Source organism: Danio rerio, chromosome 17 (genome assembly GCF_052040795.2).
Source record: "Danio rerio strain M-AB ecotype USA chromosome 17, GRCz13ab, whole genome shotgun sequence".
NCBI classification, from domain to species: Eukaryota; Metazoa; Chordata; class Actinopteri; order Cypriniformes; family Danionidae; genus Danio; species Danio rerio.
The window spans coordinates 3,602,960-3,622,500 of record NC_141037.1 but is presented as its reverse complement, the minus strand read 5'-3'; the positions used below and the strand labels follow the sequence as shown (position 1 = coordinate 3,622,500).

General features: G+C 35.1%; 1 protein-coding gene across 2 annotated transcripts in view; it reads left to right on the top strand.

The window, feature by feature from the left end:
• The window catches only part of ptpn21 (protein tyrosine phosphatase non-receptor type 21), an 80,343-nt gene extending 71,034 nt beyond the window's left edge, over positions 1-9,309 (top strand). For both annotated transcript variants that reach the window (XM_087289857.1, XM_087289856.1), the window contains 3 exons: positions 46-280; positions 1,928-2,088; positions 8,258-9,309. In XM_087289857.1, the coding sequence (XP_087145983.1) occupies positions 46-280; positions 1,928-2,088; positions 8,258-8,386 (525 nt within the window). In that variant the 3' untranslated portion in view covers positions 8,387-9,309. The remainder of the gene's footprint in view (positions 1-45; positions 281-1,927; positions 2,089-8,257) is intronic.
• The last annotated feature ends 10,232 nt before the right edge of the window (positions 9,310-19,541 follow it).

The following is a 19,541-nucleotide window of genomic DNA, read 5'->3' as shown; positions in this document are numbered from 1 at the left end:
TGTGTGTCCTGGCCTTTAAAATGGGTTTGTGTTTTTGTTCTGCAGGAAGGAGGCCGTGAGAAGAGTTTCCGCTACTGGCCTCGTCTGGGCTCTCGACACAACACTGTTACATACGGACGCTTCAAGATCACCACACGCTTCCGCACAGACTCGGGCTGCTACGCCACCACCGGCCTGAAGATCAAGCATCTACTGACGGGGCAGGAGAGGACCGTCTGGCACCTGCAGTACACCGACTGGCCCGATCACGGCTGCCCTGAGGACTTTAAAGGCTTTCTCTGTAAGTACAGCACTGAAACAGACAATGGATGTGCAGATAAATGATCCTTTTCTGATGTAGTTCATAGGCACATTTCTTGGTTTTTGGAAACCACAGAAAGAAAAATGATAGTAATCTTTTAGGGGTGTAACGATTTATCGTTGTACGATTTATTTATTGCGATGCAAAAATATCACAATATACATCGTGGCGTTTTGACGATTTGATTACGATATGACGTGCGTTTTATCTTATTAGTTGAGCTGTTTGCACGTGAGCTACGTTCCACCTGCTGTCGCACGCGAGTTCAGATTGCAGCAGCAGTAATGTTAGCATTAACATTTCGGTTGTACAGTCATTGCTTTAGACTCATCCGCTTTTTGACACGCATACTGGGTCAAACATCCTAAGTTTTAAAGTCTTCACAGCGATTTACATACTTTGCACAGCGACATGGAAACCTCCTAATGGTGTTGAAAGAGTCACATACTGTATTTATAAGGTACAATTCACCCTAAAATATCATTCTGTCTTCATATAATGATGTATTGGCGGCCGCAAAATCACACATGACATGAGCTGACCGTGAGCTGTTACTACAGAGGGCGGACTATGATAGACGCGCGCGTATGGCAAGCCGTTTTAGCATTTAAACCTTTGTTCTGACTATCCATAAATATATTTAGAGATATCTCTAATTATATTTTGACTAGTCATAATTATAATTCGACTAGTCAGAATGACAATTAGAGATATCTGCAATTACAATTGTACTAGTACGAAATCAGATTGGGGATATCTGCAAGTATATTATGACTAGTCATATTCCTCCATTGACTTCCATTGAAAAATATTTGCAGATATCTCTAAATGAGTTTTGACTAGTCACAATTGTAATTAGAGATATCTCTAAATGATTTTAATTAAATATGAATTAAATACCTGGAAATGTGGACAAAAAACGCAAGTGACCAAGCAAAGCCTTAAGCTCTTACTGTTAAATTCAATTGAATAGAAAGCTTTTTTTTTGCACCTTTACTTAAATTGTTCCTTAATTTTGTCTCTGTCATTTCAATATTTTATAAGAAGTTTTTTAATTGTTTTATTTTCCAGAGACAGGCCTGTTTAATTTATTTTCTTAAAGAAGGTTTAGTTTAACAAGTTGAAACAAAAGAAATACATAAAAAATAGTTTACTTGGTAAAATTTGCATTTCAGTTTAACTTTCAATTTTTATTCCAAATATCGTGATACATATCGAATCGTGAACATTATATCGTGATACACATCGTATCGTGAGCTGAGTGTATCGTTACACCCCTATAATCTTTTCATTCTTAGCATCATATTTTGCTCTAATTAATTCTCTAGTGCCACAAAAACATTATTAAAAGGCCATATATAAAATATATATGATGTTAAAGATGATTTTTTTATTCTTTTAATTCTTATTTCCAAAGTGTTGTTTAACCGAGCCTAGCTTTTTTCAGTCTTTGTAATACACACACACACACACACACACACACACACTCACACACTCATAATGCCTGGTGGAGCAGTATTTTGGGCTGGTTATAATGCAGCTGTGGCGTCTCTCTACGCTGGGCCTCTTCTCAGTGTGTTTTGTTTTGGCGTGGCTCTTGAAACGCCTCCGTTTCTGTGTGCTTAGCGTATTTGGAGGAGATCCAGTCTGTGAGGCGACACACCAACAGTTCCAGCGACCCAAAGAACACAAACCTGCCGGTGCTGGTGCACTGCAGCGCGGGCGTGGGACGCACCGGTGTGGTCATCCTGTCCGAGATCATGATCGCCTGTCTGGAACACAATGAGGTATGCACTGCAGAAGTAATGTATTTCACTGTCAGAAAACACGGCACATGTTACCAACACTAACACATAACCTGAAACTCCTATATAATGTCTGTCAGACTTAATCACTCACACATACAGGGTTCAATGTTAAGCATTTTTCCAGTTCAGATTTTTACTTAATCTGCCAAAATTTTCACTGGCCCCAAAAAAAAAAAAAAAAAAAAGAAATGAATAGCTATTTCTTAGCCATGTACAGTATTTTGAATAATGTGTCAAAAGCCAAATATAATTGTAATACATACACTTTTTATTCAGCATAACTTTTCTTTAAATACAACTGAAAATTAAAAAAAAATACAATTGTGATGTAAATACACTTGAGTGTGTGTGTGTGTGTGTGTGTGTGTGTGTGTGTGTGTGTGTGTGTGCGCGTGCGCGTGTGTGTGTGTGTGCGCGCGTGTGTGTGTGTGCGCGTGCGTGCATATATATATATATATATATATATATATATATAATTACACACTACCGATCAAAAGTTTGCCGTCAGTTTTATTAATTTTTTCATTTTTTTTTTTAAAGAAAATTATTCTGTTCATCAAGGCGACATTTATTAAATGTAAAAAAAAATTTTATTGTTAATTGTTTATTAACATTTTAAATTACTGCTTTCTTATTGTTTGTAGTTTTAAATAGTTATTACTCTTACCATTAATAATAATAACAATAATATTAATAATAATGATAATTAATATCAGAGTGATTTCTGAAGGATCATGTGACTCTGAAGACTGGAGTTATAAAGCTAAAAATTAATCTTTAAAAAAAACAAATGCAGCCTTGGTGAGCAGGGGAAGCTTATTTTAAAACCATTAAATTAATCAATCTTTTGTAAAAAAAAAAAAAAAAAAACAAATTTAAAAAAATAAAAATAAATAAATGTTGGCCAGAATGATGCATTATGTTAAATTATAGAGAGCAATAACAGATGAAGCAAGACTGCAGTCAGATCATGAAGCAGATTAATATTGATCTTTCTTTCGAGGTGTGCAGAAATGAACAAAACAACAGGCCTAATACAGAATATTATAAGATTGAAATATGGAAAAATTATCACATGGTAATTTCTGTCAATTGTCCTGACAGATAAACAGCTCTCTGTAATAGTTCAGCATGCTTTCACTTTCGTATCACACATAACATGAAACGCACATTTACCGGTAGGAATGACATCCCGCCCTACTCCTCATTCTCTCTTTATATAGCCTTATATATAGCCATTACACAACCACAAAACACTATAATGTAGACAAAGATTGTGATAATAGTAAATGCAAAAATATGTATATAGCAAACATATATTTACAAGGATGTATTGAAATTTATAGACAACAAATGGGACACAAGATCTTTTTCTCAATATGTAACATCCATAACTAGTGGTGCAGCGCTTCACAACACAAAGCAAAACTCAACCTGTGTTGTGGTTAAACTACGGGCTTCAGGGCTGAACGTGATGTCAGATTTCTAATCTGACAAACACGTGGCTGCTGGGAATACAGATGACGATACGCTCTGAGCACATGATTGATGTACAGGTTTCAGACATCAGTCATAGCACAGCTAATATGACAAACATGCAGCAGTTCTGTTATATAACTGGAAGACAGTTGTTCAAACACTTCCTTTCAGAAAACATGACATAACAACAAGACGTACGTGACCCTGGAGTCTTATACTGCGCAGATATATAATCATTTTTTATGCACAATAATTTCATCCACTTCAAATGTTGACTACTGTATATTTTTTAGCGAAGTTTAAAGGGAAAATCCTGTTCACTTGAGATATTTTGTACATTTGTAACTATAAATATGTTAAAGCTTTATTACAAATGGCAAAAATAATTAATCTGTAGGTTGGGAATCTTCATTCAACGTTCAAACCAGGCACGTGCACACATAGGTCTCAACCTGTGCAGTGCACATGCCCTTTTTAGTCTTGAATAGAAAGTGTCTGTCCAAAGTGATCTTGAAATGCCTTAGCGACACCCCCCATACCCGCTGGTCTTCAGTTTTCCTGCGACACCCCCCCCCCCCTCCCCGCTCTTCAGTTTTCTCGCGACAACCCCCCCCCCACTCTTCAAGTTACGTGCGACAATTCCCCCTCGCCACCCTCTCTTCAATCTTCGCGCGACAACCCCCCCTCTTCCATTTTCGCGCGCCATCAACCCCCCCCCCCCCCAATAATTATAATAAATTATTTAATTATATAATTATTAATTATAATTATTTATTATAATTATTTATAAATAATATAAATAATTATTAATAATAATAATAATTTATTATTATAAATTAATAATTAATATTAATTAATTAATATTATAATTATTTATTATAATTAATTGTAAATAATATAAATAATAATTATTATTAATAATAATATTTATTATTATAAATGAATAATTAATATTATAATAATATTATAAATTAATATTATATTAATTAATTTAATTAATAATTATTTTAATTTTATATAATTTATATTTATATTGTATAAAAAATGTTATGTCCTGCACATGCCCCTTTGAGGGTCTCTGCACGGGACTGGTTCAAACACTTCCTTTACAGATAACATGACTAGAAGACTGTTAGCATTTAATCATATTTGACCCTGGAGCACTTCTTGTTGCTCTGAAGTATATATTGTTATGTGTTTAAGTTGTTAAATAATGAAATGGATAAAACGTAACATTCAATGAGTCTACTGATGCTGGATGAATGAGAAGACGTAACCGCTTGTTAAGTGAAACAAAAAGTATTTATTAAACAGAGAATGTCAAACAATGAATAGGAAATGTAATGTAAATGTAACTCTAAATAATCAAATTAAATAAAGAAAACAGGAGTGTTGCCAAAACAAAGAAATAAACATAACAAAACGATCTAACTAAACCCCAACCCACTAAACTGACTGATCAAAGAAAAATGCAGAAACAAAACCGTAATCTTCAGCTATAGCTTAACCAAACGTCATAATAGAGGTCTGCAGATCCGACCAGATTTCTGCGGCGCGGAAATAAATTTCCGAATAAAGCGCGGGAGCCGTTGGTAACGGGTTTAATTTGGGACGGGATCCGGCTGTCTAGCGATATCGCTCCAGACTCCCAAGCGAGCATCCGTATGTATGTGTGTAAATGAAATAGCGCGATGGTTTTCGGTTTTGTTCTCCTCCCTGCTCTTTAGCGGGATCGGGCACGGCGGGTAGAAAACGGGGCGGGGCGGGCAGCGGGACAACAAATGCTGAATGTAAGAGAGAGCGGTCGGGTTCGGGCTAAAACCTGGCAGGTGTGGGCGGGAGCGGGATTCAAAATTTAGTCCCGCGCAAATCTCCACTTCATAACTTCCAAACATAATTACACATGTGGCAACGCCTCCTTTAATTAACTAACACATAGTTATCCTAAGCTGCTCACATTACTAGAGTTCTCGTAAAGTACACACTGTTAGCTATTAGCAAAACAAGATCTCATATAATCCAATTCTCATAAAGATTGTTCAACTTCTCACTAGACGATAATCTGAGCTGCACAAGTTCATCTAATAAATCAATCTCTCAATAAAGAGAAAACTAGAACACAGCAACCGCAACCAAACTAATCGAAGCAAACAAGTGAACACGCCGGCCGACACAACTGAGGAGACTGGCTGTGAGCCAAGCGCTTCTCAAGAACAGCGCAAGCACATGGCTTTTATACTGCGCGGATCCAATGCTTATTTGCGCGCTGATTGAGTGACGATGGTGATTGACAGCTCACTCGACCAATGGTTGCACACATGAAACATGACAGGATACACAACGAGAGAGAAGAGAACGCAAAACGGAAAACAAGCAACAAAACATACGTGAAACGTAACAATATACACATCTATAACTAAATAACCAAATCTATAACAATATCCAAAATAATTTGTATGGCGAGGATGCAGTGGCGCAGTAGGTAGTGCTGTCGCCTCACAGCAAGAAGGACGCTGGTTCAAGCCTTGGCTCAGTTGGCGTTTCTGTGTGGAGTTTGCATGTTTTCCCTGTGTTTGCGTGGGTTTCCTCCAGGTGCTCCGGTTTCCCCCACAGTCCAAAGACATTCGGTACAGGTGAATTGGGTAGGCTAAATTGTCCATAGTGTATGAGTGTGTGTGGATGTTTCCCAGAGATGGGTTGCGGCTAAAATAAACGCCAAATGGAAAGAAAAAACGTCTGCATTTCGCGATTTATGTGTGTGTATGCGGCCCTTTACTGACAGCCATGTGTCTGGATCTTGTGGGAAAATATGCCAAAGTCCTACATGACGGTTAAAGTTTAATTGCGGTGTTTTCTTCAATAATGCCACTAATAATTGCCTTTCGGCAGAATTCAAATGAGCCATTTAAAACTAGATCAGAGGTTCTCAAACTTTTTTCATCAAGTACCACCTCAGAAAAAAATCGTCTCTCCAAGTACCACCATAATGATGAGGCAGATTAATTGCAGTTTGTGTTAACCGTACACAGAGACTAACTTCAGTTATTCTAGCTTCAAGCATGGCAAAGTTGCTTGATTTGTGTCCCGGGACATTTGAATCACATCCTGATTAATTAGCCTAAATCTGAGGTAACAAATTAACAGAAAGCCACCTTTGGTTAACAAAACAAACTTTACAAAACTAACGCTTAACAAAACAAATAACATCGAAAACATGCATTGTTTTACACAGACACAAACACAAATTTCTATAACAATGATGCAGCATGAGAAGATTCCTGAGGTAGTAACTGAAATGCCAACACAACAGTACTGGTCTGCAAAAGCGCTTCTCTAGAGCAGGGGTTCTCAACTGGTTTGGCCATGGGACCCACATTTTTACATGGTCATCAAGCCGTGACCCAACTTTTTAGGAACTATAATACAATTTTAGCAATTATACTTTTTTGTATTTATTTTTAACATAAACAAGTAGTGACAGATGCATCATAAGAAATTCACCAAGACTTACAATGAAATACTATTTTATTGCTGTTATTTAACAAAATGAATCAAATTATAGAAATATTACAAAGTAAAAACGACAAATACTGTTAATAATAAACTGTTAATAAAACATGTTTTCTGGTTTCTAAATGTTGTTTAAAAGCACCTCACTACATATGACACCGAGGCTTTAAGTCTTTTTTGTCGTCAATATATATATATCCATACTTTACATATTCGGGGTCGTACTTGTGCTTGACATATTTGTTGCAATAATTAAATGAAATTTCACATGTCAAACGGTAGGGTTGTTGCGCACACATTTCAAAATAAAAGTCCGGTATAAGCAAAATAAGTAAAAATTTTACTTTGTTTTACTTTGTAATTTAATTGTTTTACTTTTGCTGTTTTCTTTTTAAACACACACTCTGCGACCCACTGAAAATGTTCCCGCGACCCAAATGTGTATCTCCTCCACAATCGCCGCTGCCACACATTCTCTGGCTCTGCACCAAAGCGGGTGGATTTTTAGCATCTGATGTCGCGATGCACTAAAGTAAGCATTCTAAGCACACAGATGTGATCATACGCTTCAGGGAACAGCTTTCTTCCATTATTTAGTTTACCTCCGCATACCACTAGAAGGAAACCCGCGTCCCATTAGTGGTACACATACCACAGTTTGAGAACCACTGATCTAGATTAATTTCAAGATTACAGTGAGAAGTCTAGATAAAAAAAAAAACATTTAATCAATGCCCACCTAAAGTATAAACCCTGTTAATGGCGCTCATTTAAGATCAATATTATTAGCCCCCTAAAGCAATAATTGTTTTCGATTGTGTCCATAACAAACTTGCCTTCTGAACCTTAGTTAAGCCTTTAAATGTCACTTTAAGCTGAATACTAGTCTCTTAAAAAAAATCTAGTCTAATATTATAACTTCAACTGTTAGTTTTATTATTGTTCATATTATATTTCATTTATTCATATTATTATTCTTGGTTGTTTTTCACAGTTTTGAAAGGTTTTAACTTTCCAATAATTTTATGTAGTGCGCTTAAATCAGCTTAATAATCAATCCTGACTTGCTTTGTCTTATGTAATCCTTTTAAAACGCATCATTCAGACTCATGATTTAAACACAGCAGTTCATTAATTGCATGTCGATGTGTCCAAACAGATGCTGGACGTCCCGACGGTTCTGAACCTGCTCCGGCAGCAGCGAATGATGATGGTACAGACACTCTCACAATACACCTTCATCTACAAAGTCCTCATTCAGTTCCTGAAAAACTCCAGACTGATCTGAGAGCAGCGTTTCCTCCGTCCCATGATCCTCACTAAGCCTGTGAGTCCCGCCCGGAGCCCGAACGTATCAGAGCGAGACCAGAAAAATACGGGCAAGTATGAAGGACGCTGAGCCGCGCTCCGTTTTTTACAGTATTATTCACACGGATGTCAGTCCCAGCACTTTTACTCCGCTGTACATAGACATGCTGCAGCTCTGATATTTAATATACATGCAGACTGCTTCTTTTATACCCGGGTGTCTTGTGGATTTTACTAGTTTACGCATGAAGGTTTTAGCGAGCGGACACAGTGTTTGAAGACGTGTGCGTGTGTGTGTGTGTGTGTGTGTGTGTGTGTGTGTGCGGGTTTGACTTCAGTTTGCAGGACTTTGGGTGAATCTCATGAAAAGACGCGATTAAATGAAGACTTTGGTGGATAGAATAATGTTTATTTATTTATTTTTTTAACTAAATGGTCAATTAAGTGGCAAATCTACTTGGTTTTATCATGATAATAGTGTCAAAATGCACGTTTTAGGGATAAATGTGCTTGGTTTAATGGAAATTAAGCTAAAATGCCAAACTTATTGGCAAATGTGCGACATTTTCAAGAAAATAAAGGCAGATTATGCACACACAATGGTTGTGTATTTTTAAAAATGCTCAAAAAATAGTAATAAGTGGTGTTTTGAATCAATATAATGCCAAAATTCCCCCCAAAATGACATTTAATAGGCACTTTTTAAAAAGGAATGATACCTAAATGCTAATATTTATCTTATCAAAATATTGTAGAAATGTGCAGTGATGATAAATGTGCTGTTTGCATTAATATTATGTCAAAATGTGAGAAAGAATCCAAACGTTTGCTGAAAATGTGCTGCTTTCATGACAATAATGCACCAGTTTGATGTCAAATTGAGATAATCTGCAAATAAACAAATAACAATGCCAAAATTCCCCCAAAAGAGTCAAAAATAAGTGTTTTTTTCCACCAAAATGCTAAATTATTATAAGATATGTGGTAACTTTTAATGGAAATGTGCAGTGATGTTAAATGTGCTCAATTTGCATTAAAATAATGTCAAAATGTGCAAAAAAGAATCCAAATATTTGGCAAAAATGTGCTGCTTTCATGATGATAATGCACCAGTTTGAAGTTAAAAAGATAACACCCCCCCCTCCAAAAAAAAAAATTAATTATAATAATGCCAAAATTCCACCAAACGAGGCAAAAATCAGTTTTTTTCACACCAAAATGCTACATATTGATAAGAAATATGGTAAATTTTTAATTTGAATGAAAATGTGCAGTGATGTTAAATGTGCTCAATTTGCATTAAAATAATTGTGAAATAATGCTGAAAATGTGCTGCTTTCATGACAATAATGGAACAGTTTGATGTTTAAATAGAGATAATCTCTAAAAAAATACCAATGCCAAAATTCCCCCTTAAGAGGCACAAATATGTGCTTTTTCATCCCAAAATGCTAAATTATTATAAGAAATGTGGTTAATTTTAATGAAAATGTGCAGTGATGTTTAATGTGCTGGCTTGGCATTAAAAGAATGTCAAAATGTGCAAAAAGAATCCAAACATTTGGCAAAAATGTGCTACTTTCATGATAACAGTGCACCAGTTTGATGTTAAAAAGATAACCCCCCCCAAAATTATTAATAATGCTAAAATTCCCCCAAGAGAGGCAAAAATCTGTGTTTTTTTACACCAAAATGCTACATTTTGATAAGAAATGTGGTAAATTTTACTGAAAATGTCTAGTGATTTTAAATGTGCTCAATTTTCAGGCTCAAATTAAATTTTAGAAACAGGCAAAATCTATGCTTTTAACTGTTTAGAGGGTTAAAATAATGTCAAAATATGAGATAAAAAATCCAAACATTTAGCAGTAATATGCTGCTTTCATGACAATAATGCACCAGTTTGATGTTTAAATAGAGATAATCTCAAAAATAAAAATAAATAACAATGCCAAAATTCCCCATAAAGAGGCAAAAATCTGTGTTTTTACACACCAAAATGCTACATTTTGATAAGAAATATGGTAGATTTTAATGAAAATGTGCGGTGATGTTAAATGTGCTCAATTTGCATTGAAATTATGTCAAAATGTGAGAAAAAGAATTCAAACATTTAGCAGTAATATGCTGCTTTCATGACAATAATGCACCAGTTTGATGTTTAAATAGAGATAAACTCTAAAAAATAAATAACAATGCCAAAATTCCCCAGAAAGAGGCAAAAATATGTGCCTTTTTATACCGAAATGCTAAATTATTATAAGAAATGTGGTAAATTTTTATGAAAATGTGCAGTGATGTTAAATGTGCTCGCTTGGCATTAAAATAATGTCAAAATGTGCTAAAAAGAATCCAAAAATTTGGCAATAATGTGCTGCTTTCATGATGATAATGCACCATTTTGATCCCAGATACCATTATAGAAATGCCAAAATCAATAATTCCAAAATAAAGGCATAAATATGTGTTTTTTTTTAATGAAAATTATAGCAAATGCTACATTTTGGTATGAAATATGGTAAAAAAAAATTAATGTGCGGTGTTGTTAAATGTGCTCAGTTTGCATTAAAATAATGTCAAAATGTGCAAAAAAGAATCCAAACATTTGGCAATAATGTGCTGCTTTCATGACAATAAGGCACCGCTTTGAGAAACCATTATAATAATGCCAAAATCAGTAATTCTTAAATAAAAGCAGAAAGATGTTTTTTCTTTTCATAATAATAATACCAAAATGCTACATTTTTGGTAAGAAATGTTGTAAATCTCCATAAATATAATGTGCTCAGTTTGCATTAAAGCAATGTCAAAATGCAAAAACATGCTAAACCAAATCCAAATGTTCAGTTTCATGATAATATTAAACAATTTTATGCAAAAACAACCTCAATTTTTATAAAAACAATATCAAAATACCGCAAAACTATTCACAGTTTTCATTTAAATAAAGCCACAATGTCATTTAAGTGGCTTTGTTTTAATAAATAAAGAATAAAATAATAATAATAAAAATGCCAAAGTTCACTGAGAAGTGTGCTCCGTTTTAATAAAGGTATGCATTGTCGGAATGCACAAGTTTTGTTAGAAATGTGCAACATTTTCATTAAAATAATGTCAAAATGTGCAGTGATGAATGATAAATGTGCTCAGTTTACATACAAATAATCTCAAAATGTGCAAAACAAAGTGAAGATTCAAGCCAATGCACAATTTCGATGTCAAATAGATAAATATGCAGAGTTTTCATTAAAATAAAGCCATGGTGTCATTTAAGGGGGTTGTTTTCATGAACATTATCTTAAAGTACAGAAATGAGGTGGAATATCTTCTTCTCAAGAACATAAAAGAAAAGCCAAAATTCACTGAGAATTGTGCTCTGTTTTAATGAAAGTTTGCATTGTCAATGCACAAGTTTTGGTTAGAAATGTGCAACTTTTTTATTAAAATAATGTCAAAATGTGCAGTGATGAATGATACATGTGGTCCGTTTACATTAAAATAAATAAAAATGTAAAGTACAGTTTTTTAGACAATAATGCACAAATTTGATGCCAAAAACATAAATATATGCACAGTTTTCATTCAAATAAAGCCACAGTGTCGTTTAAGTGGCTTCATTTTAATTAACAGGATCTTAAAATACATATATGAGGTCTTTTTTAGAAGAATGTAAAAAAAAAAAAAAAAAAAAAAGGCCAAAATTCACTAGGGATTGTGCTTTGTTTTAATAAAAGTTTGCATTGTCAAAACGCTCAAGTTTTGGACAGAAATGTGCAACATTTTCAATAAAATAATGTCGAAATGTACAGTCATGAATGATAAATGTGCTCAGTTTACATTAAAAATAAATGAAAATGTAAAAGTATCAAGTCAATAGTGTGCAAATTTGTTGTTTAGAAGAGCTCACTTTTCATGAAAACTCAGGGTGCACTCACACTACACTATCTGAACCGTGCCCGGGCGTGTTTCTCAGTTTGTTTGACACGTGTGAGTGCTCCAAATCAGGCCCAGGCATGGTTCAGTTGGGCGACCCCGGCCAGGGGTGCGTTTCCCAAACAACGATGTAACTCGCAGCTGAACTATCATAGTATGATGCATCGGTTGGGAAAAGACAGATGTAGTGACGAGTGTTTCTCAAAACCCGTAGTTTCTCTACTATAAATGAAAAGCATTAGCGTATCCTGTGTTTTTTGTGTTCACAAGCTTTGGAGACGTGACGTAAATTCTGCTTTTAAATAGTAGGTCACCTATAGCTTTCGCCATGAGGTTGTGTTCAAAATGACATCAATGTTATTTAAGTGCACTGCAGAGGGAGCACAATTGTAAACATGAAGACTGAACTTTAAAAATACTTTGAAACCAAAGAGAGATGACTTTAATGCTTATTTTATTTTTGTTTATTCCAAGTTTAAATGTTAAAACGTTCTAAATGAATAGGGCATTGGGGAGATAAGTGGGAATAGAACACAGCCAGGAACTATGTTTCTAACTGCAGCTCCAGAGGTGTAGTTGCAAGTGCACGGTTCCGCGACGCAGTTTGTGAATGTTCGTTGGAACGATGGATTTGAGGAACGGCAAATCAACAAACTATGTTTGTACCGACGGAACTTTCGACCTTTGTTTGCTAACGATGGTTTTGGGAAATGCACGCCAGGTTGGAAGAGGCGTGCCAGAGGGCAGTTCAGTTGGGCTTTGGCGCGGTACGCTTGTAGAGTGCAAAGTGTGTCTGAGCCCCAAAACCGAAGACCCAATGTCACTTTTAAGGGACTATTTCATATGGATTTAACAATCATTCCTAACGCAAACTGTTGTAGTTTATTAAAGATACAAACCCCTCACTGCACGACAGCTGCACCTTCAGCAAACCTCCTAATACCTGCAGCACGAGGACTTTCATGATAATTTGTGGCACTTTGGCACAAGGCAACTGTATCTAGTGTGAGTACACCCTCAATGAAAATGCCCCCAAAAAAGTGTTAAATAATCCACAGTTTTCAGTAAAATCATGGCTTCATCTGAATGAAAAGTGTCAATATAAACCAACTTTGCCAAAATTAACTGTTAAATGTGCTCAGTTTAATAAAAGTTTGTATTGTCAATAAAAAAACACAAATGCTGTGTGAAATATGCTCTATTTTCTTGAAAATATAGCCAACATTTGTTCATAAAAGAGCTCTGTTTTCATAAACACAAGGTCGATATGCAAAGAAATGTAATATATAATTCTTCATTTGTTTTCCTGAGATTCATCCTGTTGCATGATGGGAGTTTAAAGCATCACGTCCAGTGTTACACCGCATGCAAAGCTGTTTTTTGAGATTTTACAAGTAAGCCCTAGCAATGGGTTTCCCTGATCAAACGCAGCTCAGACGGGAGGTTTATTTCCTATAAATATTTTACAGTATGTATTAAAAATTGTATATGAAATCTGTCAAATGTATTCTTCGTATCATATTCTCGCTTCGTTAGGGATCTCTTTCTATTTATTCCGCTCTCGCCACCTTTCCACCAGCATTCAAGAAGGAAACACCAAAGAGCGTCACAGACTCCTCCTCATCAGCTATAGTTTGGTATTTTCTAGCGGTTTGTGAGCTCACCTACTCAAACACACACCAGCTATGAACGTTTACCAAAGAATTTACAGCATTTCATTACTGATTAAGTCTTAAAACACTGTGGAACTGCATTATTCCTTGTGTTTGTGGGGGAAATTAAGAGCAGAATGTGTGAGTATCATTACTAAGATTCATATTGTCAATGCAGTATGCAAAACGGCTGTGTATTTCTTTACTTAACCCTTGTATATTATTTAAATTGACCCCTCTTTGATTATGTTGGTAGTAAATTTGCTACATTAAAACTGCATTAAGTTGATTTCAAATGTACATGTTTATTTTGCACATGTCATGGTGGATGCATAGTAACCCTTGTGTGCTGTCGATTCGGTTTCATCCACTCTGGGGGGATTTTGAGGCTTAATTTGGCCACAACTTACTCTGTGTTTCAGCAAATGGGATGATTTTTGCTGACTATTATATTTTGGGAAAATGCTTTTTGGGAAAATGTTCAACTTAACAATACACTCTGGGCAAGTTGACTCCCCTTTGGTTATGTTAGTGGCTGTTTTTGCCCCATTGACTTCCATTATAATCACATTTATTGATTGCAAAGCCATGACCTCATATAATCATGCATATCTGATTGCAGGTTTTCTCTATTGGAAAGAGGCAAAGTTGTCATTTTTACTGTTGATCATTAGTTGTAATGTAAACTAATGTAAACAAGGCACGTTTATTTCTATAGCACATTTCATACACTGGCATTTCAAAGTTCTTTACATAATTTCAATTTCAATCAAGCCTTTATTTGTCACTACACTTTCGTATAGCGAAATTTCTAAACAGGAATAAAAGAGACGAGCATTAATAAAATAAAAACAAATAAGATGAAAACAGAGTAAAGGTGGTTTTTCCATATTCCAAAACAACGGTGTATCATATTTTCTCACTTTACTCTGGGACTTGCCCATTCTGGTGATCACTCCCCACTCTGTGGACTTTTTCGGTACCTTTTAATCTATTGGACGTCTCCAACAGATTTTTTTTTTCACCTATGATCAAATGGCTAAGCAGCTTTACTAAATTACTCCTCCACCCCCCACCCCCAATTTTAACTTCTTTCTGGAAGTGAATCGCACAGCCCCTGATTTCTATCCTCTTCTGGGAGTAGATCGCTTTAGCTAGCCAAACGTAATAGAAGGTCTTGATCTCAGCCAAACGTCAGGGACTTTAACCCCCTCGCAACAGTTTTCTGTAGTTATCAAGACAAGTATGCAAGGCTCTCTTACACATATACACACACACACCGAGACACTAAACTTGTTTTGCACGGCAACAGATTGCACATTTTACCTCTTTCCAACAGGGTAAACCATATTAAAATATGCATGATTATATGCTGTCATTCCTTGGCATTTAAAAAGTGTTTATATAATGTAAGTGGGATGAAATGGGATAAAAACAGCATCAACATAGCCAAAGGGAAGTCAGTTTGCCCAGTGTATTGTTGAGTTTCAAACATTTTCCCAAAAAGCATTTTCCCAAAAGAAGATTTATTAGCAAAAGTCATGTGATTTGGTGAAGCACAGAGAAAGTTGAGTCCAAAATAAGCCTCAAAATCAACCCAGAGTGCATGAAAACATTCCAAAAGCACATTAAAGGTAAAACATATGTGCAAAGTTTGGTGCAAAATAAAGTTGTACATGTGCAATTTCCTAATACAGTTTTAATATGTACAGTGCTCAGCATATTGAGTACACCCCATTTCGAAAAATGGAAAAACATTTTGATTCATTTCTCAGTGAATATAGGCAGTGTGTTTTGGTGCATTTAAACAAAACAGATTTATTACACAGATATAATTATTAAAATATTATTTAGTCACCAAATATATTTAGAAATTGAACGATAACACAATTGAATTCAAGCCAAATATTGCAAAACTAAATTACAACCTACAAAATTTTCACAATTTATTTATTTTTATTTATGGTATTTATTATTTTTCTATTACAGCTGTACTAGTTTTTGGAGCGTTATCGTTAGTTATTTTGTTAGGCTTCAGTACTGACTAATGTAATGTATATGCACAGATATAATATTGTAGAGCTTCCTATTAAAAATTATGAATTTAAAAGATAGTGAGGGGTGTACTTATATATGCCGAGCACCGTATATAACGCAGTTATAAATGTTACTAAATTAAATTCAAAATGTAATACTGAAATTGGATAGATGTGTAAATGAAGCAGAAATGGTAGGAAAATGTAAACATCATTTGCATATATGCTAAGTGTTGGAAAAGTACATTTGCATTTTCGTCATTAGACAATGGGATGTTTTGGCAAAATTCAAAATACATTCTTAGGCCCCATTTACACTGTGTTTTTGCTTTAAAACGCTTAAGTTTTGCTACGGTTCTGCCATCCGTCCTCACTACGTCAGAGTTTTTGAGCGCCAAAAACGGAACGTTTTGGAAACGCTGAAGAGGCCGTTTTCATTCTGCTCCGTCTCAGTGTTGATGGGGGAAAACGGAGACATCTGAAAACAGAGGCGGGGCTGCAGACATTGGCCTCTCTGATTGGGGCTTTCCCTCAATATTAAGTAGCCTACACACACAGTTCAGTCCTGCATCCTCTCCTTGTAAGTTCAGACTTAGCAAGTTAGATATGGAAAACCTACTCCCGAGGACATGTCGGGTAAACCTTCAAAGGGAACAGTGTACTACATAACCTCATTCACATCATCCTAGATACATGCGTTGTTTCAATAACATGAAAACGTGATGTAAGAAACTGCTATTTTCATTTTGATATTAACAACTTAACAGACAGCAGAAATGTTGAGGCGTCGTGCTGCATATATGAGCGTCATCTTCGCTGTGTGCATATTTATAACAAAGCAGAGTCTATAAATTCACTGCCTGCTTTCATTTTCATTGAAAATTCGAAACACACCATCTCTTTTGCTGAATGTCAGTTTTAATAATCAATGATAGCTATTATAACAGTATAGAGTACAGTTTATACATTATAGGAAATAAAAGCAAGCAATCAGTCTATATGCAGAAAGTTTGGTTACATTAATCATTAACTTATCTTTGCGCTCAGCCAAAACACGTTACCTGAGAACAAGTAATAGATTCAAAAGAGCAAAGTCGGGGAACATGTCGTTAGATGTAGACAACAAGATGAATTAAATATCACGTTTAACAATTAAAGTGAGATTATTAGATCCAGCGAGAGATTGATGAACAGTCCCACAAGCACAGCTCTCCTCTGTGCTCATCTGTGCATGCCAGACTGTGTGTGTGTGTGTGTGGTCACGTGATGTGCATTTTCAGCGGTGTAACGTGGATGGAGAGCTGTTCAGAAACGCTGGGTGAAACACTAGTGTGGACGTGGATCGTTTTCATTCTAAAACGCCGTTTTAAAACTAAAACATACTAGTGTAAACAGGGCCTGAGCCAAAAAAGATGGCGAGTTGAATATAAGTGTAATGCATTGACACTCACACTTAAGATGTTTTGATGAATAGATTGTGACGAATGCTGCATTGCAGTGTGCAGTTCGTGAACAAATCATTTAACAGGTTTATTTTACGCACGTCAATTAAATTTCTGTACCACATTTTTTATTAAATTTACCAACTTGGATTAACTAAAGTTACATATGAGAATGTCATTTCCATATTAAAACCATGGTCGCAAACGTTCAATTTGTTGAAAGTATGTAACTAAATTTTCATCTTTTCACATATGTCATAGAGAATGCATATTTAAATAAATAAACACATCGCTATTTTACATGTTGCTGTGCCGTTTTGCATATTACATTTCTAAATGATTTTTTGCTAGTGATAATCTTCCATATATCCAATCTTTTCGGCCTTCAATTATCATTCAGGTTACAATTGAAGTCAGAATTATAAGCCCCCCTGAACTATCAGAGCCCCTGAATTATTCGCCCCCCTGTTTATTTTTCCCCCAATTTCTGTTTAACGGAGAGCAGATATCTGCAACACATTTCTAAACATAATAGTTTTAATAACTCCTCTCTAGGGCCAGACAGAATCTGCGGATGTTTTTTGCTATTTCTGCGGAGAATTTTGGTAAAAATCTGCGCAATTATTTTGGGAGTATCCAGCGGAGTATCTTAACTAAAACCTTAATGTATTAAATAAAAAGTAATAAATTACTGAATAAAATCTGAATAAATTCATAATTACACATTTACTCAAGTAAATAAACAGAATTAATAATGGGCTAAAAATCTCCTGAAATCTGCGGAATTCTGTGGAAAATCTGCGGAATTCTGCACGCGCAGATTCCGTGTGGGCCTACTCATCTCTAATAACTGATTTATTTTACCTTTGTCATGATGACAGTAAATAATATTTGACTAGATAAATAGCCTAACGGGGCTAATAATATTGTCTTTAAAATTAAAAACTTATTTTATTCTTGCCGAAATAAAAAAATAAGACTTTTTCCATAAGAAAAAAACTGTGAAAATTTCCTTCATCTGTTAAACATAATTCGGGAAATATTAAAAAAATTCAAAGGGGGTTTAATAATTCTGACTTCCACTGTAAAATCAGCTCATATAATTATTAGTTATCATAAAGTAATGCTACATTCCACCATATTCAGTCCTTCCAGAAGTCCGATAGTTCTTGAGATCATATATTTGACAAGATTTTTGTGTATTTTCACAGAAAAAATGCAGGAATTAAAGCAATTAATGCCTTACGTTTTGAGAAAAGCTGTTACAAATATTCATTTCAGGCTACGAATATATAAAGATGTCTGTGTAAAATCCTGGAGGACTGTAAATTGGTGCTGTTGCGGGTTTTAACCCAAACTATAGGTCATTAATATACACAAAAACAGTACATTTACATTTACAGTTTATAATATAACGAACATATCCAGACAAATGTCACACGCACGCACTCAAGACAGGTCATATTTTACTTTAAAAAGAAATCAAAAGAATAAAAAATGCATTTAAATATCTATTTTTGTAAAGTGTGCAGTTTAGTATTTAATTTATTGTGTCCACATGATACTAAACCACAGCAGTGAGCTTGAGATTGCTTGTAATTAAGGAGATCAAATTGGGAGATAATGACGTCTTATATATTATTTAAAAACGCAGAACGCTAGACCAGTCCAAGATTAGGTTTTAATAATATTTTCATATTTTTTCTTTTGATTTTTGCAATAATATGTGACCAGAAACGTTCTCAAAACAACAAAAGCATTGATTTGTTTGGGGTTAGAGAGTGAAATAAAGTGTGTTGTGTTGTTGTTGTTGTTGTTGTGAAGGACAATCACATGAATATTTCACAGCAGTCAATCTGAACAAAAAGCACAGCGTTTGGAGGTTTTGCTCTTGTTAGTGTGCGAGTGGACGATGATCAGTGTTCCCCACAATTTACTATCAACCAATCTGAAAACTGGACCTTTAAAGCCCTTTCCTGAGCTGCTTATTGGAGTACGTGGATATTAATAGCAGATTTATGTTGCTGTTTTTAAGTGTTATTAACTTTTTACCACATTCAGTTTGAAGCTAT